The sequence below is a fragment of the Thermobia domestica genome, chromosome 4, assembly GCF_964235325.1.
Source record: "Thermobia domestica chromosome 4, izTheDome1.hap1.1, whole genome shotgun sequence".
NCBI classification, from domain to species: domain Eukaryota; kingdom Metazoa; phylum Arthropoda; class Insecta; order Zygentoma; family Lepismatidae; genus Thermobia; species Thermobia domestica.
This window is the reverse complement of record NC_137457.1, coordinates 260,486,772-260,510,540: the sequence shown is the minus strand read 5'-3', so window position 1 is coordinate 260,510,540 and position 23,769 is coordinate 260,486,772. Positions and strand designations below refer to the sequence as shown.

The 23,769-nt window shown below is 36.2% G+C and overlaps 1 protein-coding gene across 1 annotated transcript in view; it reads left to right on the top strand.

Moving 5' to 3' along the window:
- The window catches only part of LOC145684028 (uncharacterized), a 35,143-nt gene that overhangs the window by 170 nt on the left and 11,204 nt on the right, over positions 1–23,769 (top strand). The window contains exon 2 of the mRNA XM_081755845.1: positions 12,519–12,840. Within this exon, the coding sequence (XP_081611971.1) occupies positions 12,530–12,840 (311 nt within the window). The 5' untranslated portion in view covers positions 12,519–12,529. The remainder of the gene's footprint in view (positions 1–12,518; positions 12,841–23,769) is intronic.

The window sequence follows — 23,769 nt, the reverse complement described above, 5'->3', positions numbered from 1 at the left end:
CTCGATATAATCTATTTCTAGTTTTGTAATAACTCAAAATCAGTAGAGTAGATGATTTTTGTTTACTCTACCAGCTAGCATATTTTGGGTGTTTCGTTATATTTTTTTAAAGAGCTACGTATTTTAGTTGAAGATTGAAGGAAAATTAAAATAATTTCTTTAATTAAAAAAACATGTTTTTTTTAAAAGTTAACAAAACAAGATAAAATAACTCATACTAAAATATAATAATAATAATAATAATAATAATAATAATAATAATAATAATAATAATAATAATAATAATAATTATTATTATTATTATTATTATTATTATTATTATTATTATTATTATTATTATTATTATTATTATTATTATTATTATTATTATAAACTCCATGGCCTATGGAGCCCGGAGGTTCAATGCCGCGTTCACAAAAGCTGTCCATTGACTTCTATCCTTAACCAACTGAACCCAGTTTCTACTTTGTATTCCTGTTTCTGCGAGATCCATCTTAATATTGTCCTCCCATCTGCGCCTAGGTCTTCCTAATGGTCGTTTTCTGATTGGATTTCCAGTTAAGAGTTTGAAAGCGTTAGTACTTTCTTCCATTCTGACTACACGACCTGCCCACCTGAGCTTCCTAGATTTGATGACCCTAACAATGTTTGGTGAACGGTATAAACTATGGAGTTCCTCGTGATGAAGTTTCCGCCATTCTCCATTTCGGCTTCTCTTGGGTCCGAATATTCGTCTTAGGATCTTGTTCTCAAACACTTCCAGTCTGCGTTCTTCTCTCAGAGTAAGAGACCATGTTTAGCAACCATATAGAACAACAGGCATGATTATCGTTTTGTATATTTTAAGCTTCAGATTCCTCGACAGAATTCGCGACGACAAAAGGTTTTGAACTGAATAATAACACAAATTCCCTGGTTAATAATAATTGTGTTTCTAAGAAAATTGCTTTTTAAAAATATTTTCTATTTTTGCATGATTAGAAAGCAAAGTATGAAGAGCATTCTAATATAAGATAACTCAATAAATTATTCAAGTGGTCCCTTGTAGCGTCGTTACTAATATTCTCGCTTTTGATGCTAGCGGTCCCCGGTTCGATCCCCGGTAGGATCGAAAAAATGTAAAAGCTGTTTTAAAAACCAGTCATCGTGACTGAGGTTTTCCTGGGTTTTCGTCATTCATATAAGGCAAATGCTGGAATAGTACCTATCATAATGATAATAGGTCGCTTCGTTGACAGGTTAATGTGGTTATAGATGCTGAAATCCCAAAAATCTCTAATTCCTAATCCATACGTCCTCTTCAAATCTGAAGCAATATTGTAAGTCTATTACATAACATTCTTTTCTATTATTGATACAAATGTATGTATACTTATATATAATATTACATAAGAATTGAAGAATTGATTGTATCTAGGTATATGAGAGCATTTCCCATGCTTTTTTAAGAGTCGCGAATATATAGATTTTTTAAAAAAAAAAAGTCTTGAAAACATTATCCAACGATTTGAATACGATTTGCTTTACTTTATTTTTAATCTTTTTAAAGAAAACATGTTTTTTTTTAATATTTTATTTTATTTTTCACTTCTTTAGTCATAATTAAATACTGTATACTTTGTATCGTTTTAGAATTTTGTTTACTTCCTTTCCTATACGAGGTGCGTTCAAAAATACATTTATTGATTTGAAAATGCGAAACACTAATTCCTTTCAAAGTAGTCTCCTTGGTAAAGTAACACACTTCTCCCAGCTCTTCCGCCATTGTTGGAAGCACTTCTGGAACGCAGTATATGGAATGGTGAGTAACCATGTCGTCACATTCCTCATCATGTTTCCTCTTGACTCAAATTAGATTCCTTTTAGTGGCATTTGCAGCCTGAAAATAACCAAAAGTCACACGAATCCATGTCAGGCGAGCAGGGACCCTAACGCAAGGTGACCAGACCTCCCGTTTTAGCCGGGACAGTCCCTTATTTTCAACCGTTGTCCCGTTTTTTTCTGATTCTCAAACGGGATGCCTAAATGTCCCGTTTTTAAGCAAAAATGACCCATATGTCCCGTAATTATTATTCAAAATATAAATGGTCAATGCAAATTCTGCGCTCTTTCGTACCGACACTCATTGGGAAGGTTTAGCCGTGCCTAGAACTTCTGAATGTTCAAATGGAAATTGAGTGTTCTGTGGTTCAAGTGTAAATTGAGTTGGAATTCTGAGTGTTCAAGTAGTTAAATGTATTGTTGGGTTGTACTTAAGTTAGAAACGCTGTGTTATCATTCTTACTTATGTATTTTGTAAATTGAGAACACTGCTAAGTCCGAAAATGCAATGTGAAGTGACTCCCCATCTCCCCCCCCCCGGCGCCGATTCGTATGCCCCCGTTTTTGAAAGTAAAAGTTCTGGTCACCTTGCCCTAACGACACATGGGAATGTTGTATTTGGCCAGAAAGCCAGAATCAAATTTCGCGAATACCCTCCTCATGTCCAAATTCTAGTTCAAAATTGAATGTACCGGTCTGATTGAATAGTTCTGCATGGGTATTGCCAAGCTTTTGGCAAAATTTTAGTACCATATCGCTGCTCAAGTTTTTCTGTCATTTTACCAAAAAAGAAAAAAAAATGAAATCCGATGACTGCTCACTACACGTCTTCAGTTGTTGACCGATTGCCACCGACTGGCGCATTCTGCATGCGGGAAAAAAAGAAATCAAGACGGCGCATGAGTGTCCCCTCTATACTTACACTGAAGAAAGTTTTCCGTGTTTCATTGCTTTGCGTGGAAAAAAAAAATAAGGTTCGATACTTTACGAACACACTTCGTATGTTTGACACAACAATCCATCTGAAGAAAAACTTTATTCTTCGCTTAAAGAATAAAACTTCGAGTTATAGAGGTTGAATGAATAAAACTTCGAGTTATAGAGGTTGAATGAATAAATTTCCAGTTATAGAGGTTGAATGAATAAAACTTCGAGTTATAGAGGTTGAATGAATAAAACTTCGAGTTATAGAGGTTGAATGAATAAAACTTCGAGTTATAGAGGTTGAATGAATAAAACTTCGAGCTATAGAAGTTGAATAAAAAGACTTCGAGTTATAGAGGTTGAATTAATAAAAATTCGAGCTATAGAGGTTGAATTAATAAAACTTCGAGTTATAGAGGTTAACTGAATAAAACTTCGAGTTATAGAGGTTGACTGAATAAAACTTCGAGTTATAGAGGTTGAATGAATAAAACTTCGAGTTAGGTAGGTTGAATTAAAACTTCGAGTTATAGAGGTTGAATGAATAAAACTTCGAGTTATAGAAGTTGAATGAATAAAACTTCGAGTTATAGAGGTTGAATGAATAAAACTTCGAGTTATAGAGGTTGAATGAATAAAACTTCTAGTTATACAGGATGGGCACAAAGTCCCGTTATCCTGAAAATAAGTAACAAAAACCACTAAACGTATGTAAATAACTACACGAAAAGAACTGAATGAGACGAAAAGCAATGCTTACGAGAAGTTTTATTGAGATATTAAACATTAAGTGTCCAAAGGATCAGTTTGTCGACAGTCCTTATGACAAAAGGATAATATGCCGCCAGGTTCTGTGTGACATTTTGCGGAGCATTGCAGGTGTAACTTGAGTGAAAGCTTGTTTCACAGCTTCTCCCAGTTCGGCAGTGGTATTGTAACGGTTTTGTGCAACGATGTCCTTTATGAACCCCCATAGCGCATTATCACAGGTAGTGAGGTCTGGGCTTCGTGGTGGCCAGGCAAGTGGTGCGGATGCGGACAGATCTTCAATACTGTAGCTGGAAGTATTAGTCATCGTTTACACAATCTGAAACAATGGAAAACCTTACATTGACATTTATAAAGGAATAATGGAAAAACTTACATTAGCATTTATAAAGTGGTAATGGAAGAAAACTTACACTAGCATTTATGAAGAGGTAACGGGAAAACTTACAATAGCATTTATGAAGGGGTAATGGGAAAACTTAACATTAGCATTTATCAAGGGGTAACGTGACTTTGTGGCCACCCTGTAGTCACTTTTCACGAGGATTGTGAAACCACGCTAACTCAAATTTTTGTCGTGGCCACCTTGATAGTTTGAACATTGATAATTCGGAAAACCTCGATAAATCGAAATCATATCTATTTTCTTCAGCTTCGAATTATAATGGTCTCACTACTATATTGAATCCGATTTATGTTACTGTGCAAAATTTCATCATTGTATGACATTGGGAAATGAATAGTTAAATAACGGTTGAAAGATTTGAGAACACCGTTGAAAATTCTACGTTAAAGAAAAGCATGTAAAATACTGTATTTTTCTTTTGGCTTTTTTTTTTTTTTTTTTAAGTACTTCCAAACTATGCTATACATGTGTTGGTAGCCTTATAGGACGAGCTTGCCTGTTCTTCAGTCTGTTGACAGGAATCGAGCAAAAACGCTTAAGAGATATCGGGAAGCGGTTTTCGTAATCCATTGACTCTCCAAAGAATAGGTACAATCTCTTCCGTTAATGCTCTATTCAAACCGGAAGTTGTCCAAATTAGTCATATCCGGTTTCAACATTTATCGCTATAGAGTGAACACGTAACAGACAGCGAGACTTTTTTTTTTTTTTTTTTTTTTTTTTTTTTGCAAACAACTTATTACTATCCACAACTTTCTACTTTCCGTCTACTTTTGCTTATATGTTTATTCTTGCTTCTTAAAGTAAACAACAACATAAAAGGGACGTAAAACTCAAAATTTCATTTCATTTCAACAACATAAAACTACTATGTATACATGCACATAAATTCAATTCTAAACAGTGTTTGAAATACAGCTAAGAAAGTTCTTTAAAATAAATAGATTTGGTAGTTTTGTGTATAATTCAATAAGGAAAATAGAATTCTCACTGTAATTTTAAATATTTTATGATACATTAAATATTGTGTTATTACTTCTCGGGACTACCCTACTTGTGGGATTACGCTTCGCCTGTAAACGATAGCTTAGGAAACACAATTTCTGGACGGGTCGAGATTGAAGAAATGTTTTTAGGGTTTTCACATGTAAGAAATCAAACTGCATTCGGACTTGCAACTCCAGTGTTAAATTATTTGAAAAAATTGGGATTGACTGTGAAAAAAATGCATAGTTCAGGGATATAATGGCATTGCTGTGATGAGTAGTACTTACTTAGGTGTTCAGAAGAGACTTAAAGAAATTGAGGAACGAGTTATATACATTCACTGCGCTATACATAACCTAAACCTAGTAGTTAATTATGGGCACCCGAAGGGGAGAGCAGTGTGGCCTCCCTGGCTCACGAAAATGTATTAAATTTATTAAGATTTTCTTATACCGCTGACCTCTCATTTGCTAGCAGCATTTAAAAGGAACTTGGAGCGCCGCCTTCAAATGCTAAGATGTTTGTCACGCCGTTTAGCCCTTTCAGGCACCTGGTTTTTTGGGCTATTTTTTAGGCTTTCAGTCAAACAGCTACTGCATCGTCACTATTTATCCTAGGATCATGGTTCATACCTCATTCCCTTCAGAATGGAGCTGGCTTTCAAATGATACCACTTGCATGCTCATACCATATACCAGAAGCGGGAAAAATGATGTCAAAAGGAAAATTTCCGAGGAAAATTTTTTTTTCTCGCACTTTGGGCCCCTCTGGAGCGGCCCTGTGTGAACGTAGCCATATAAAAAAATCTGATAAATAGTATTCGGTATACTGAATGTGTGTGCCAAATTTCAAGTTTCTATCTTGAGTACCAAGGGCTGGAGAAATTTTATCAGGAATTCCCACCATGCCCCAAATTACCGTAAAACACAATGATCTCAGGTAAAAAATTTCCTGAGACATCCCTAATTACCCTAGGGTCATGTTTCGCCCATCATTCTCTTCAGCTTAGAACTGCCTTTCAGGCGGTATGACTCACGTGTCTCCATCATGTATCTAAGGCGGAAAAATGAGTAAAAACGGGATATTTTGAGTCTAAATATCCTTTTTTCAACTTTTAGCCCCCCTGGACCCGCCTGTTTTAACGCAGAGATCTGAAAAAATCTGATAAATACTACTCGGTGGGCTGAATGTTTATGCACAATTCCAATTTTCCAGGTGCAAAAGTAAGCCCGCCAAAAAAAGAAATATATATATATACCAACAATGTCCCATATTCCCGTATACAGAGGGAAATTTTTAAACATTCCCTGAGACATCCCTAATTACCCTAGGGTCATGTTTTGCCCATCATTCTCTTCAGAATAGAATGCCTTTCAGGCAATACCATTCACTTGTCCCCATCATGTATCTAAGGCGGGAAAATCCCGTGAAAGGGATTTTTTGGAAAGGCATTCCCTTTTTCAAGGTTTAGCCCCTCTGTACCTCCTGTTTTAACGCAGAAATATAAAAAATATCTGCTAGATACTACTCGGTGGACTGAATGTTTGTGCACAGTTTCAATCTTCTACGTGCAAAAATAAGCCCGCAAAAAATAATACCGAAAATGTCCAAAATTCCCCTATACAGAAGTATATTTTGGTAAAAATTCCCTGACACTTCCCTAATTACCCTAGGGCCATGTGTCGCACATCATTCTCTTCAGAATAGAACTGCCTTTCAGGCGGTACCATTCACTTGTCTCCATCATATATCTAAGGCGGGAAAATGAGGAGAAACGGGATTTTTTGGGTAAAAATATCCCTTTTTTCAACTTTTTGACCCTCTGGATCCCCCCTGTTTTAAAGCAGAAATCTGAAAAAATCTGGTAAATACTACTTGGTGGACTGCATGTTTGTGCAAAATTTCAATCTTCTACGTGCAAAAATAAGCCCGCCAAAAATACTTTACATAACCCCCCCAAAAATTATTACACGAAAATATAAATTTTAGACTTATGACGTCATCACATCCTATGTCTCGACGCAGGAAGGTGTGAAACCATACGTAATGTCTTCTACAATGCCTCTGGACTTGAAAAACAAACAAACAAACAAAAAAAAAAAAAAACCGGACGAAAAAGCTCAAATAGGAGAGTTATAACGCAATGTACCATGAAACACCCCGTATGGTACAAATTGTACCATAAGATCCCCAAAGGGTTAGTACCGAAAATAAACTTGTTTTAGTTGTACGTCGCTATACCTTTGCAGAAAGATGTTGCTTACGAAAGACCAATCATAAAATAAGATTTCAATTTTAAAACCTTATCCTTCTGCCTACAAGGATATTACAGGTAAATTGAGGGGAAATAGGGATTTAATAAACACTAAATATATACGTAAATGAAGGGCAGTAGCGGATTTAGATATTTTGCGGTCCTAGGGAATTTAGATCGGATGCCCCTCGAAGCTGTCCACTTAATGAAAATTATCCAAATGTTGATGTATTCAGATTCCACCTTAAACTATATGTCCATGTCTCATATAGTCTCGAAGCTGAAAAGGGACGCTAAACTTCAACAAAATAACCAACTAATGAAAGAACAAAATTAACGAAACTTTTTAAAAAGTCACTTTCGTTTTTCTTATTAATATTCCTTTGACTGTTAGTAGTAATTTGACATAGTACAGGCCCTTCGTGTTTCAATATTAGCGAAAATGGTAAGAAATATCGAATTTTTTCCCTTATATATGGATTTAGCATCTCAAAAATTCATTCCATCTCCAACCTTACTTGTTAGGGTAGGCCAAAAAATCATATCTTGTTTCAAGTCGTAATACCACGGAAAACTTGCGAGTTACGGACACTAAAAAGGAATAACAAAAATAAATGAAATCGGTTTACAATATTTCCGGCACGCAAATACACTAATGCTTGCTGAAAACGGAAAAATTCACATTTTTACCATATTATTATATTTTTTTTTTTAACATTTTTAAATTAGCCTCTTCTCGAATATAATAGCTCAAATTCTTACGCATTAAACCCACAAAAATAATGTTTAAATATTCATTGAATCCATTAACATCTTCCGGTCGCGCATTGCCTTCAAAATTAATGAAACTTTGAAAACAAAATTTACAAATAAAGGTAGATCATAGTTCAAGGAAAAACAATGTTAAAAATTTACATATTTTGTTTTGGTTTTCTTTATTGAATACAAGTTTAAACATTTGAAAACAAATTATTTTAGATCATTAGTAATATTTATAAACATTTTTTATTGAAAAAAAAAAGAGTTTTTATGTGAAGAGTCATAAGTGCAAGAAACTCATGTTGAACAATTAAATATGTCCATTTTCAGTATTTTTAGCTGAAGGTCTTGGAATCTAATTTATGGGCAAAGTTAGACATAGTTGACCTTCACAGTAGAGTCGTTGAGTTGATTTTAAGTTTAACGACCATTTCAGCAGCGAGGCTATATGAGACGTGGACCTACTGATTAACGTGAAATCCGAACCACATGAACTCCCGACGGGAATCGATCCCGGGTCTCCCACGCCAGAGGTGCGTACGCTAACCGTTTAGCCACGAAGGAGCTCATTCACACCAGAGTCATTCTGATTGACCCAAGTAAGTTACAACGAGCACCTGAATTTCTTAGAATTGGCAGCCGTTGCGCGAGCGGAATATCTTGACCGATTTGAGCAATTCTTTTTCAAATCATTACAACCCTACCCGAGCTTTCCCGACTGACCCGACTCGACAACCCGACCTGAGCTGACCCGACCCGACAACCCGACCCGAGTTGATCCGACCCAACCCGTAACCCGACCCGTTTGAGAGCACTACGTAAAATAATTTGAGTCTTACTATGATTTAATCTAATAGTTATCGGTCTAATATAATCGGTTTAAGTACGATTTAACTTGAGTTATTACATTTAAATATTGATAAGTTAAGTAAGATAAAAAAAATCATAGAAATGAGATTTTCTCCAAATTTCGGCAAATTTTAGAGCACATGCGCGCCCGGAAGATGTAAACCGATTTCATTACTTCTTTACTCCTATTTTTAGTCTCCCCAATACGCAGCTTTTCCGTGGTATTACGACTTGAAAAGTTTGCACCCGGAAGATGTAAACCGATTTCATTACTTCTTTACTCCTATTTTTAGTCTCCCCAATACGCAGCTTTTCCGTGGTATTACGACTTGAAAAGTTTGCATTTTTTGGCCCGCCTTACTACCTGTCCACTGAAACCAGAAATTTTAGAGATTTATAATTTCCAAATTCAATATTGAATCTTAATAGTTTAGAAACCTACCGTGGTGTTAAACAGGCCAAAGTTTCTGTTGTATTTCCTCCGACTACTTGAAAATTGTATTAAAAATGGAAACTACTCACAAAAAAATAAATATTACAAAGAGTAGTGTAGCAGTACTGAACAATACGAAAATGAGTAGGAAAAAGATATTAATACTTCACTGAAAACATTCTATCCTTGCTGCTATTGTAGAAGAAATTAAATAAAAGCATCCAAAGCATAATTAAGTACATTGTATATTATCTATGAACAACTAAAGTGAGAAACAATGGTTGGCTGAGGATATCCGGAAATAATTTTTGAAAGAGTATTTGGTGTAAAAAGTTAAATAAAATCACGATTGAAGCTAGTCACACAACACAAGTTTCAAGTTACAGTTCTTTGATTTATTGACTAGCATTTGAACGCCCCTTTCCAACCTCTAGCTTTTGTTTTCTGTCAAATACGATTGAGTTTGTGGTGATTTATCTTCAGTCGAATATAACTTACGTAAAATAATTTGAGTTTTTCTATGATTCAATCTCATAATCATGAATCTCAGAATCAGTAATTAGAACTTTCAGATTATCTAATTACTTTTCTTTCTCTGCATTACCCCAAACTCAAGGTTTTAATTTTTATTGCTAACAAGTATGTAATTCATAACTTAATCTATCTAATAAAATTAGAAAAGGATTTATTACACGCGTAAAGTTTCTAGACATCTCGGTGGAACAGAGAAAGATCCGGATTCATATCTTCTTTTCCCCGACTACTGTGAAACTTAGACAATCTGAAAGTGGAACTATTTAACGTAGGATCCTTTTAATTGTGTTCATGCATTTTCCTATGGCGTTTTAAAATTAATTGATAGATTATTTGGACATTAAGGTTCCTTTTCTGTACAGATCCAACGTGTAAGAAATGACATCTATTGTCTAAACTGGGGAACTCGTTCATGTTCAGCGTTGCCAGATCTAGCATAATGATGCTAGATCTAGCATAATTTGCATGTCTTTAGCATCTAGCATCTTGCTTTTAGCATCCTGCCCAAATCTAGCATAATTTCAGCAAGTTTATCAAAAAGCCGCAAAACCTGGAGACGAGAAAGAAGTTTGTCGTGGGAAGAAAATGAACGGCAGAAATGTGTCCTCTCCCATTGATTCACACAGTCGGTAAACCATACAGGCAGTCTTATTTTCCGAAGTAAGTTAGAAACGACTTTGGGCTTTTTTTTTTTTTTTTTTTTTTTGTGGCTTCGCCCAGGGTTTTCTAATTCTTTAACTGCGAGGCATGGGAGGAGCTATTGGGGCCATTCTCCCCCCAGCTTTTTGACAACTTCACCACCACCTTTATTCTTGAAATGAAAGGTCCGAGACCGACCAAAAATCTGCCCCCCAGCAGACAATTTCCAACTCCTCTTAAGATGCGAGGTAATTTTCTTTCAAAATATGTAAACAAACACTTCGCATTCATTTATACGATACATACGCCATTGAGTCTGGCAACGACTGCACTAGTTTAGTTGATTTAAAGCTTTGGTGCGTGAAGTATTGAGTTCTATCCACGCATTCTTGCGCTCTGCGTATTTTAAGTTACGTTATCGTATCTCAACTTCGTTTTTTTTTTCTTTTAAAACTCCTGAATTAGTAACTATGAGGATCTAGCATAATTTGACCGAATCTAGCATAATTTCGATCAGGTTTTGGAATAATTCGGAGCTGTGAGTCTGGCAACGCTGTTCATGTTCAGGTCTGTGTCAGAGGTAAACACTTCCACCAGAGATCGTACCAGGTAGCACGAAGGAAGAAAACACGCGTGTTGCCTACTTTGGCCAATATAAAGAGTTCTCCGAGCAGGGCCGGATTTAGCATTTTGGCGCCCCTAGGCCCAATAATATTTCCCGCCCCCTAGTCTGGTTAAAGTTATTTTCCTAAAAACCTTTATTAAAAAATTACAGCCAGTTCTCCCGTGTTTGAGATCAATGTTGTAACGAAGTTGATGCATAATGTTGAAAAATAGTTTAACTTGACCAACAATTATTTGTTCCAATGAACTTCAAAATAGAATGCTTTATTAGCCTGATTTTTTAAATCAATTCAAAAACTATGTTAAGTTGTGGCTATTTATTTTTATTTCTAGATATTTTTTTAATTTTTTTCTCTCGGCCGCGCGCCCCCTGGGAGCTTGCGCCCATAGGCCCGGGCCTACCGGGCCTATTGGGAAATCCGGCTCTGTCTCCGAGTCTTCGTGAAGCCCGCGGAGGGAATCGACCTCGAAACCACACGTGGAGAAGGCACTCATGAGATGAAGTGAAACTATTAATTGTACAAGTCAAGATTATGCTCTAGTAGATTAAAGTACTTTAGTAGGATTACTAACGAACATAAACTCTGGTAAACAATAGAAATGATCACACGCTAGAAGTTTCTATTTCGTTCGGTAGATGTCAATAGCTGGACTATGCTTGGTATCATCTAAAGGTGTCATTAGTAACTTCTAGTAAGAAATGAATAGTCACCGTTAGTCATGAAGATGTTAATGGATCGACCCCATTAACGAGTTCGGCCAGGATAATTCACTAAAAAATTATTGCGAGAAAAAGAGTACAATTTAAAAATTCGCTTTCGTTCAACAGTTATCGTGTGGAGTAACTCACGGACGGGCGGACCAGCATAATAATCTTATAAGCCCCGCTTGGTGGTCGTAATAAATGATTCAGGACATAGTAAGTAAAATTATAATGTAGAAGAAAACGAGAGGGTGTCGAGGAAACCAACACATACGATGTTGTTAATAACAAACTAACTTCATCTTAGATCGAACCATGAAGTTGAATCAGACAGAGGTGAGCTCTCCACCCTTTCGGATGACTTTAGAAAAAAATATATTTAGGTAGGTGAAGAAGAATATGTGAATGATATATTCAACAGATACGAATCTTAGACAAGAACTCTCTTGCTGCTATAGCCTATGATTAGTGTAGTCGTCCTGGGCGTGGCAGAACTGAGTTCGATTCCCCGTGGAAGCTAATGTAGTTCGTATTAAGCTGTGTGTCTACGTCTAGTATGGCTTTGCTACTGAACGGTACACTAAAGTTCAACTCAAAAAAATCTTAGTTCAACAGTTGGTAACTTGATTGGATTACCTCGGATAGGTCCAATGGAATTCTTTTACCTCTGCGACGAAAAACCTTCGATTGTTTAAAGGCATGTATTAATCAAGTAAAAAACAAAATCTAAAAATATGTCAGAATAATATTCACGTTGCACTTTTAACTGTCTTCTTGTTTATTTACAACATCAAGTTTTCACATTATTTTCTTACAGTTAAGCACATAATGAAGAACTTAGCACTGTTTGCCACAGTTTTTCTGGTTGGTGTTGCATCAGCAAGTACAGAAGACACTTTCCAAATCCAGAACGCCCTCGACCGTTCTGAATCCTTGGCAACTGTCTTGGATCTTGGTATCCTGCTGCTTACACAGTTAGTAGCTGGAGGATTGTCTTTTGCGGTCGTCAGTATTATCTTGTTGGTTCGTTGGATCTGGAAGAAAGTAGCTGTGCACGACGAGTCATCAAGTGATGTCGAGGAATACCGAACTTTCAATCAAGGAGGAGCTTACACCTTTGGCATTCTCAACGACAGTAGGTAAGTCAAAATACCTTTAACTCTGATCAGAATGTTAAAATGTATGGTATATTCTTAGACATCTTTTCTTTGCTGTGTGTTCGCACAACAATATACTGTATATATCAACGTCAGTGATCAACACTTTTGATCATAAACCCAAGCAGGGTTCAGCGTACTTTTAATACACTGAAAGAATCCCGAGCAGGATTTGGGGTACCTTTTAATATAGCAGAACGAAGACCGAGCAGGATTTGGATTATCTTTAATACAACTGAACGAAGTCCAAGCAGGACTCACGATATCTTCTAAGTTTTATTACAAGCTAAGGAAGCCCGGGCAGGATTCCGGGTACCTTTTAATACACTGAACGAACCTCGAGCAGGATTCGGTGTACCTTTTAATATAACTGATAGAAGCCTAAATAGGAGTTCAGGAAGTTAGATGGGAAGGAAATGGGTCTGAGAATTCCGGAAATTTTACGTTCTTTTACGGGGAAGGAAATAAAAATCACCAGTTAGGAACAGGGTTTTTCGTTCACAAACGAATATTACCAGCAATTAAATGGGTTGAATTTGTTACTGACAGACTTTCTTTTATTACTCTCAAGGGACGGTGGTGTGATATTATTGTTTTAAATGTACATGCTCCAACTGAAGATAAGGGTGACGATATAAAAGATAGTTTTTACGAAGAAGTGGAACGGATATTTGACCAACTCCCGCGATACCATATGAAGATTCTATTAGGGGATTTCAATGCGAAGGTAGGACGAGAGGATATTTTCAAACCGATCATAGGGAACGAAAGTTTGCATAAGGAAAGTAATGACAACGGTGTTAGACTCGTGAACTTTGCAACATCCAAAAACCTAATTGTAAAAAGTACAAAATTCCCACATCGCGACGTTCATAAATACACTTGGACATCACCAGACGGAAGAACACATAATCAAATTGATCACGTTTTAGTAGATAGAAGAAGGCAATCTAGCATAATTGACGTCCGGTCGTTTAGAGGGGCTGATTGTGACACTGATCACTACCTGGTAGTAGCGATAATACGGGAGAGGTTATCGTTCAATAAAGGTAATATTCAATGTCCGAAAACGGAGAGATTTAATTTAAAGAAATTAGAAGCGAGCCATGTAAGAAAGGAATACCAGATTGAAGTTTCGAATAGATTCTCGGTTTTAGAAGACTCGGAGTGCACTAGTGTTGAGGATACTTGGATTGAAATTAGAGATAGCATTAAAAGTTCAGCAGTAGAAAAATTGGGACACGCGGAAATACGTAGAAACAAACCATGGTTCGACCGAGAATGCATTAAACTAGCAGAGAAGAGAAAACAGGCAAACTTACGGTGGCTACAGAATCCGAATGAAATAACTACACAAAATTTCGCAGATATCAGGCGGGAAACTTCCAAAACTTTTAGAACAAAGAAACGCGATTTTTTGAAAGCTAAAATTAAGGAACTTGAAGATAATAGTAAAAATAAAAATATTCGGGACATGTATAAGGGGATTAACGAATTTAAGAAAGGCTATCAACCTCGTGCTTATATATTAAAGAAAGCTGACGGAACAGTTCTCACCGATACGGATAGCCTCTTAAATAGATGGAAAGATTTCTTTGACGATTTGCTGAACACGCAGCCAAAAACTAATGCGCGTGGAGAAAAGGAGATACACACCGCAGAACCGTATATTCCAGAACCCAATCGAATAGAAGTAGAAGCCGCTATAAAGAAATTAAAGAAACACAAATCTCCGGGTGTGGATGAAATTCCGGCTGAGTTAATTTTAGCTGGAGGCGAAAAATTGTGGAACAAGATACACAAACTCATTCTCCTTATCTGGAACAAGGAAGAATTGCCACAAGAATGGAAAGAATCAATCATTGTTCCAATTCACAAGAAAGGCGACATAACTGACTGTAATAATTATCGAGGCATTTCTCTTCTGTCAACATCCTATAAAATCCTTTCAAATATTCTATTAGCAAGACTGACCCCATACGCAGATGAAATTATTGGAGATTATCAGTGCGGATTTAGACGAAATCGATCAACTATTGACCAAATATTTACCATTCGCCAAATACTCGAAAAGAAGTGGGAATACAATACGCCGGTACATCAACTATTTATTGATTTTAGAAAGGCTTACGATTCGGTTAGGAGAGAAACATTGTACAACGTTCTTACAGAACTTGGAATACCGAGAAAGCTAATTGGATTAATTAAGTTATGCTTAAGTGAATCCCAAAGTAAAGTCCGGGTAGGAAAATTTTTGTCCACGAGCTTTCACGTCGAAAATGGCCTGAAACAAGGAGATGCGTTGTCGCCATTATTATTTAACTTTGTGCTGGAATACGCTATAAGGAAAATCAAAGATAGCAACCAGGGCCTAGAGTTGAACGGCATTCATCAGGTGATGGCATATGCTGATGATGTAAATTTAATAGGGGATGATAGGAGAACAGTAGAAATAAATGCAGAGATCTTATTAAATGCTTGCAGGGACATGGGTTTAGAAGTAAATGCAGAGAAAACTAAATACATGGAAGTGCGTCGGGACCGTAATACTGCAAATTGTGGAGGCGTTAAAATATTAAATAATACTTTTGATAAAGTGGATACTTTCAAATATTTAGGATCAATATTAACAGACGAAAATCATATTCACGAAGAAATTAAATGCCGACTAAAAGCAGGGAATTCGTGTTACTATTCGATTCAAAATCTCTTGTCGTCGCGAATTCTGTCGAAGAATTTGAAGCTTAAAATATATAAAACGATAATCATGCCTGTTGTTCTGTATGGTTGCGAAACATGGTCACTTACTCTGAGGGAAGAACATAGACTGAAAGTATTTGAGAACAAGATCCTGAGAAGAATATTCGGACCCAAGAGGAACGAGAATGGGGAATGGCGGAAACTTCATAACGAGGAACTACATAGTTTATACGGTTTACCCAACATTGTTAGGGTCGTCAAGTCTAGGAGGCTTAGGTGGGTAGGCCATGTAGCTAGAATGGAAGAAAGTAGAAACGCTTTCAAAGTCTTGACTGGAAGACCCATAGGAAAACGACCATTAGGAAGACCTAGGCGCAGATGGGAGGATAATATTAAGATGGATCTCGCAGAGATAGGAATACAAAGTAGAAACTGGATGCAGTTAGCTAAGGATAGAAGTCAGTGGAGAGCTTTTGTGAACGCGGCATTGAACCTCCGGGTTCCATAGGCCATAGAGTTAGTTAGTTAGTTAGTTAGTTAGATAGAAGCCTAAATAGGATTCCGTGTACCTTTTAATAGAACTGATCGAAGCCTAAATAGGATTCCGTGTACCTTTTAATAGAACTGAACGATGCTCGAGCAGGATTCCGGGTACCTTTTAATACACTGAACGAACCTCGAGCAGGATTCGGTGTACCTTTTAATATAACTGATAGAAGCCTAAATAGGATTCCGTGTACCTTTTAATAGAACTGAACGAAGCTCGAGCAGGATTCGGTGTATCTTTTAATGTAAATCATCGAAGCCTAAGCAGGATTCAGCTTACCTTTTAATACAACTGAACGATGCTCGAGCAGGATTCGGTGTACCTTTTAATATAACTGATCGAAGCCTAAATAGGATTCCGTGTACCTTTTAATAGAACTGAACGATGCTCGAGCAGGATTCCGGGTACCTTTTAATACACTGAACGAACCTCGAGCAGGATTCGGTGTACCTTTTAATATAACTGATAGAAGCCTAAATAGGATTCCGTGTACCTTTTAATAGAACTGAACGAAGCTCGAGCAGGATTCGGTGTATCTTTTAATGTAAATCATCGAAGCCTAAGCAGGATTCAGCTTACCTTTTAATACAACTGAACGATGCTCGAGCAGGATTCGGTGTACCTTTTAATATAACTGATAGAAGCCTAAATAGGATTCCGTGTACCTTTTAATAGAACTGAACGAAGCCCGAGCAGGATTCGGTGTATCTTTTAATGTAAATCATCGAAGCCTAAGCAGGATTCAGCTTACCTTTTAATACAACTGAACGATGCTCGAGCAGGATTCGGTGAACCTTTTAATATAACTGATAGAAGCCTAAATAGGATTCCGTGTACCTTTTAATAGAACTGAACGAAGCTCGAGCAGGATTCGGTGTATCTTTTAATGTAAATCATCGAAGCCTAAGCAGGATTCAGCTTACCTTTTAATACAACTGAACGATGCTCGAGCAGGATTCGGTGTACCTTTTAATATAACTGATAGAAGCCTAAATAGGATTCCGTGTACCTTTTAATAGAACTGAACGAAGCCCGAGCAGGATTCGGTGTACTTTTTAATATAACTGAGCGAAGCCTAATTAGGATTCTGTGTATCTTTTAATACAACTGAACAAAGCTCGGGGAGGATTCGGTGTACCTTTTAATATAACTGATATAAGCCAAAGCAGGATTCCGTGTACCATTTAATACAACTGAACGAAGCTCGGGGAGGATTCGGTGTACCTTTTAATATAACTGATATAAGCCTAAGCAGGATTCCGTGTACCATTTAGTACAACTGAACGAAGCTCGGGGAGGATTCGGTGTACCTTTTAATATAACTGATATAAGCCTAAGCAAGATTCGATGTACCTTTTAATTTGACAGAACGAAGCCCAAGTCTAGTTCGGGGGCAGTATGTATGTACCTCTTAGAAATTTTCCATGGGTGTGACCGGTTGTTAGTTATGTAGAATGTTCAGATGCATTTGCAGAACATCTAGCAATGAAATTGTCATCATCTTATAAGCTGAGAGCTATTGTCAGTCGTTTTTTCCCCCGATACTTCACTGATGAACATGGAATATATCGCTGAATGTTTTGTGTTAAAATCGTGTAGTAATATGTGAATAAATCAAATTGGATGGGAATCAATTAACAAATGTTCTGAATGAGTTAATTTTTGATTCTGCTTTCGACGGCGAAGTTGATAATTCATAGGAATAATAATTTACGAACCTCGGAATCTTTATCTAGATATTCTCAAAACATAATCAGAAGAATTAGTTAAAAGAAATAATACAGAATTACATGTTCAAAATTCATTCAATACAAGTTTGAACGTACAGTACATTTTTGTTTATTTACATACTTGTCGTGTTACTCTCTGCTTACAAGTCTGTTAAATTGGACTATACAAAAGCGAACTACGTTTAAAGTGTTTTTCATACTTTTTCCATGTTGGTGTTTTTATATGACGCAAAAAGCTTTTATTTCATGTAACTTTATAGTTCCAAGTAGCAAGAAATCTTTTGGCCAATTGGCGCGTGCTAGACTTTTGGCTTTCTACTCTTGCCCTTTGAACGCGTGCTTTCACACAATCTGCTTTTTGTTGTACTTGTAAGCGATACTTTAGATCCTTCACAGAGCGTCATAGCATCACTGGCTATTCATTGGCTATTGACTTGCAGCCAGCGTAAAACGCTTGCATCTAGGTTGAATAGAACACTGAAGGCAAGGTTGCCCCCATGTAACTTCGTTACTGGAATCCAGCTTGAATCATGCTTGTATGCCTTCCAATCAAGTCGGATGGAAGCTTGCCGACTTCCAATGCAAGCTTACGGCAAGCGATTTGCACGTTTTCTCTGTTACTAAGGATAGTTTTATCGAATTACAATAATAATAAGCAACTGCACCTTATCTACGTACTTCTATTGTATATTTATTATGACTTTCTGGTTCCTCGCGCATTCATAAAACTAAGAATATTATTCTTTTCTTATGTAGTCCTTGACAGTTCAAGTGATACAAGAATCATTTAAGTTAAACAGTTTTAAAAATTAAAAATACCTGAGGACAAGACTACTAGCTTTACTATTAGAATGCCTTACGCTTACTGCAAACAAACTGCTGTTAGAGACAGTCGAAGCAACCCGCGCTCCAGTTGAACTACTGCCAAAAATATTGAATTACTATAGCACCACCGATGATAGGCTGGTTACTTTCTGACGGCTTCATCTGGCAGCTTGCAAGTACAAGCTTGCTCGTCATAGGTAATTACTAGCTCGGCCAGAATCCGCTTAGAAGCCAAAAATCAGTACTGCAAATTCAATTTTGTTAACATCAGCTCGAGTAGTTCAAGCGGAGTGGACGCCTTCAATGAATGTTCGGAACAAAAATGACTTCGTACGGTCAAATATTCCGCAAGAATCAAATCTTGGACCTTTGTTATTTCTCATAACTATTAATGACATAACCGAGCATATTGAGAATTCACATACCGTACTTTACTCTTTGCAGATTACTTAAAATAATATGCTTCAATTAAATCACTAGAAGACTGTAAAAACTTCCAGGCAGATTTGGAAAATGTAAAAGACTGGTGCCACTTGAATAAATTTAGTCTAAACATAACTAAATGCAAAACTATCATATTTACTAGAAAATAAAAATATATAAATTATGATTCTACTATTGATGGGGTAAATCTTTGTAGGCTGGAAACTATTAAAGACCTTGGTGTCACCTTTGAAAAAGAAATGAGTTTCGGAAATCACATCGAATCTGTTGCAAATGATGCATATAAGAATCTTTGATTCAATTATAGTGTAAGTAAAGACTTCCGTAGCCACATGACAATTTTGAAATTACATTATTTCTATACCCCAACTGGAAAACACTTCTGTTATTTGGACTCCCCATAATGTAAAATATATCCAAATAATTGGAAGAATACAGTGCAAGTTTTTGAAACTATTAATGTATTTAAAAAAAAACTGAATTGTACCCTGCATACATATCATACCTAGAACTAGCAAACAACTTTAATATACTGGCATTAAAGCAACATAGTTTTTTTAATAATTTAGTTTTTCTGTATAAAATAATAAATAATAAAATTCATTGCATAGAACTAACTTATAATATATTTCTGCAAGTTTCAATGTCTAAATCGAGGTTGAACAATAGTAGTGTCCTATACTGTAATAAAGCACGTACTGACATCCTATATGAATCCCCTTTATGGAGAATGAGCTCTTACTACACCAATAATATGAAGAAAAGTGTGGAGTGATAGATGCATTCAATATGTCTGAAAGAGTGTTTAGGAATACAATTTGTAATCTGATAAGCTGAATTAGTTAGTGAAACAGTAAAAATTTCTGTAAAAAAATAATGTCGTTTATCATATATGTAAACAAACACTTTAAATGGGCAGAATTCCTGTTATGTTGTTACAATAAATAAATAAACAAAAACAGTGTGAGATTAAATGTATAGGATACAAAAAATCAAATCAACTTCATTCAACTTGATTTCTGAGGCCGGTATTATCGAAACAGGTAATTTATTTTTCTTTTCTCATTTAATACGCTCAGCTACATTAAATTATCCAAGAAAATTTAACATCGAACTATATTATTCAACTTATTTTGCGAACAAATATTATAAGTTGGAAAAAGAGAGGAAAGAACCATTCTTTGTAAGTTAAGTAAAATGACTTACATAAATTAGCAATACATGTCTTGTAAGGGTTTTACATAGTTGTAAAATCTTTCTTTTAGGAACAAAAATCTTTGGATAGGCAAAAAAGGTGAGAAAATAGAATTTAATAATATAATATAGAATATTATATTATAGAATATTAGTGTGAAATTCGCATAAGGAAGGGAAGATAATTCCGGGATATCCATGGGACTTCCTAATTTTACCAGTGAATGTCCTGTGGAAATTCAAATTTCCGTTATGTCCCAGAAATAAGACCTCCTGCGGGGCATTTCTAGACGCTTTGCAGATAATCAGAGGAGACTTCCGAACACATAAAATATTTCCACGTAAAGACATGATATTGGAGTTCGAAGCATGGATAAATTTCCATTCTTCTTAGATTTTTTTTCTGAGAGCCTGAATGTTCCGGACCAGGTATGGGAATTGCGAGATGTTCCAAGGGCATACTTGTTGTATTTGTGGAAAATGTTAAAAATGATTGTCCTTTTCCTTTGCTTTATAACATTAGACCAATAGCTTTTAGTAGTTGTTACAAGTTCTTGTATTATTTGTACTTAATTTTAAGTACTGCAAACTTTATGAATGTTTATTATATCTCGGGATATTAAATTGCTGTAAACGTAGAAAATGATTTGTTTATCTAACAGAATCTATATGTACTTAGATATGCTACTTATCTAAGCACAGTTTCGAAACAAGACCTTTCGATAAAGGTCAAATTGTCAATCTCTTGTAACTTCGTTTCCATTTTATTCGAAATACGTCTATACCATGACCGTGATATGTAACACTAGGGTATTTAGTATGTTCACTGCCTTGTCTGTCCCATGGTCAATAGTGTTAAGTTTGTAATACTGTAGAGCATTAGTTTGCAACACTGAGTAATATTTTTTGTGGCATTGTAATTTTCGTTTAACATGTAAATTCAGGCCGTATCCACGGGGGGCTGTCCCCTCTAAATTTTTACTGCTCCCTCTAAACGTTTCAATGTAGGCTTGCAAATGAACTATAATAGGTGATGAACTATAATATTGTTGCCTCGGGGCCCCCTTAACTTCTACTGAGGCCCCGCTACATTTTTGGGCTGACTACAGGTCTGTGTAGATTTGAAATATGTAATAAACCGACGTAAAGCCGTTTGACAAAATATAACTTTATTTCGAGCTAGAAACACTGTTCAATTATTGGTAGTATAGAATGTAAAACTCGATTTTCCCCTTTTTATTTTGTACCAAACTTCAGAGCTTTTCTATCGATTAATTTAAGAGTTACGTGATTGACTGGCGTTAAATAATAGTTTTGGTATATATAAAAATGGAAATGAAATCTTGAAAGTCTCACGATTATGTCCTTTAGACTAAGGAAGGTGATAATTAAAGCAAGCAAATGATGATAGAAAGATTAGTAGAATGATAATGTTGGAGGAAACTGGAGTACCCAGAGTAAACCCCACGGGCACTATGTTTACCACAAACTTACTCCTCCAAGGACCCCACACATTAGAGGTAAGCGCTCTAGAACTCACTATTATATACAGGGTGTTAATGAACTATACCTCCAAACTGTAAGAGATGACTCCTTACATAAGAGAAAAAGTTCATATGGACCTGTGGGGAAAAGTGCATAGTTTCAGAGCTAGAGCTGTCCAAAATCGCGAAAGAGCCAAATTTCAAAAGGTCTTATTTCGAATTCGAGAGACTGGATGGTGGTCTTTATCAGCGTAAAGGAAGTCACGAATACGCAATCCAAAAATACATATTTCATTAATGTTCACTTGGTGTACAGAGTATTCCCTGCAGGGTGAAATTCCCAGACATGCCATCAACCGAATTTTGAAATATGCTCTGACTTTATAATTGGTCCAAAGTATCCAAATGATAAGCCTTGATAGCAGTGAACACGGAATCATTTGGCATAATATCGAAAGTGTTAAGGATCAGCAGCAGCACGGTCTCTCATACTCGGGAAAACGCATGCTGCGATGTTTTCTTTCACACTTATAAGTGAAGAAAACGTTAAATATACGATGACGAAATACATCCTATCACACGTTATTTCGATCACAAAAAGCATGGAGCATTCCTAACACTTCCGATTTCCGTCCGAAGCATTGGATGTCCAATGTTGTCAAGGCTTACCTCCTACCTACTTTGGACCACCTTGAAATCAGGGTATATCTGAAAATTCTATTGAGAGCATATCTGAGAATTACACCCTGTAGGGAATACCCTGTACATCTCTTAAAAATTGATGAAATATGCACTTTTCGATTGTGTATGTGTGGCTTTCTTTACGCTGATAAGGACCACCATTCACAGTTTCTGGAATTTGAAATAGGGCCTGTTGAAATTTAGCTCTTTTGCGATTTTGGACAGCCCTAGCTCTGAAACTATGCACTTTTCGTCATAGGTCCATATAAAATTTTTCTCTTATTTTGATGTGAGGAATCACATCGTGCAGTTTGTCGGTATAGTTCATTAACACTTTGTATAAAACATATATCGCAAAATCATAATGTAGCATAAAGATAGTGTAAACAAGAAGGTAATGTAGCGAAATAAGGAAACACAACTGCGAAATTGGAAACATTTGTGAAAGTCATTTCCAAAACCTGCCAAATCCGTTTTGAGTAAAAATCGAAGTGGCGATTGTGGTTCTAAGCTCTTCGCACTTCCTGCTACCTGAAACGAGATAAAAACGTGTACATAGAGCTTTTCCCACACATTTTATCTCGTTTCAGACAGCGGGAAATGCGAAGAACTTAAAACAAGCGCTATCTCAAATTTTGTTCAAAATCGATTTGCCAGGCTTTGAAAATGACCTTTACAATTGTAGACTGAACTTCAAGGAAAATTATTAAATTTCTAAAACTAAACAAAAACATGTGTATCTGTTCATGTTAGAGTTACCTATAATATATTCTGGTTTATTATTATTTATCAATCTTATATAATAATTATATGTATCAAAACATAACATATACCGTAAAGTTGCATATACTTGCTTACAAACGGAATTATTTTCTGGAATGGACTTGGTAACCAAAAGGATAAGAAAATATTTTTAGAATTAAAAGTCAATTCTCGATTGAAATGTATTGTGATGGCCAGTCAATCTTCCTTTATGTGTTGATTTAAAAATGAACAGATTATCGCGGGCACAACGAAACATATTTATGGCCCGTCGTTCGGTTATCATCACCACAAGAATTCTACCATTGCTGGCAGATGACTTACCGAACCTGAGAATTTTCCATGCTCTACAGTCTTCAACTAACACCTTTGTCTTCACGAACTAATTTTATGTTTTGATATTGTCCATCAACTGTAGCCTCCTTCATCTCTTCCTCTCTTTCCTGTCACCATACCTTGTAGCACGTCTCCCATGATATAGTTCGCTCTCAGTCAATATCCCAACCAGTTTCTCTTTCTCATTTCCTGTCACCACACCTTGTAG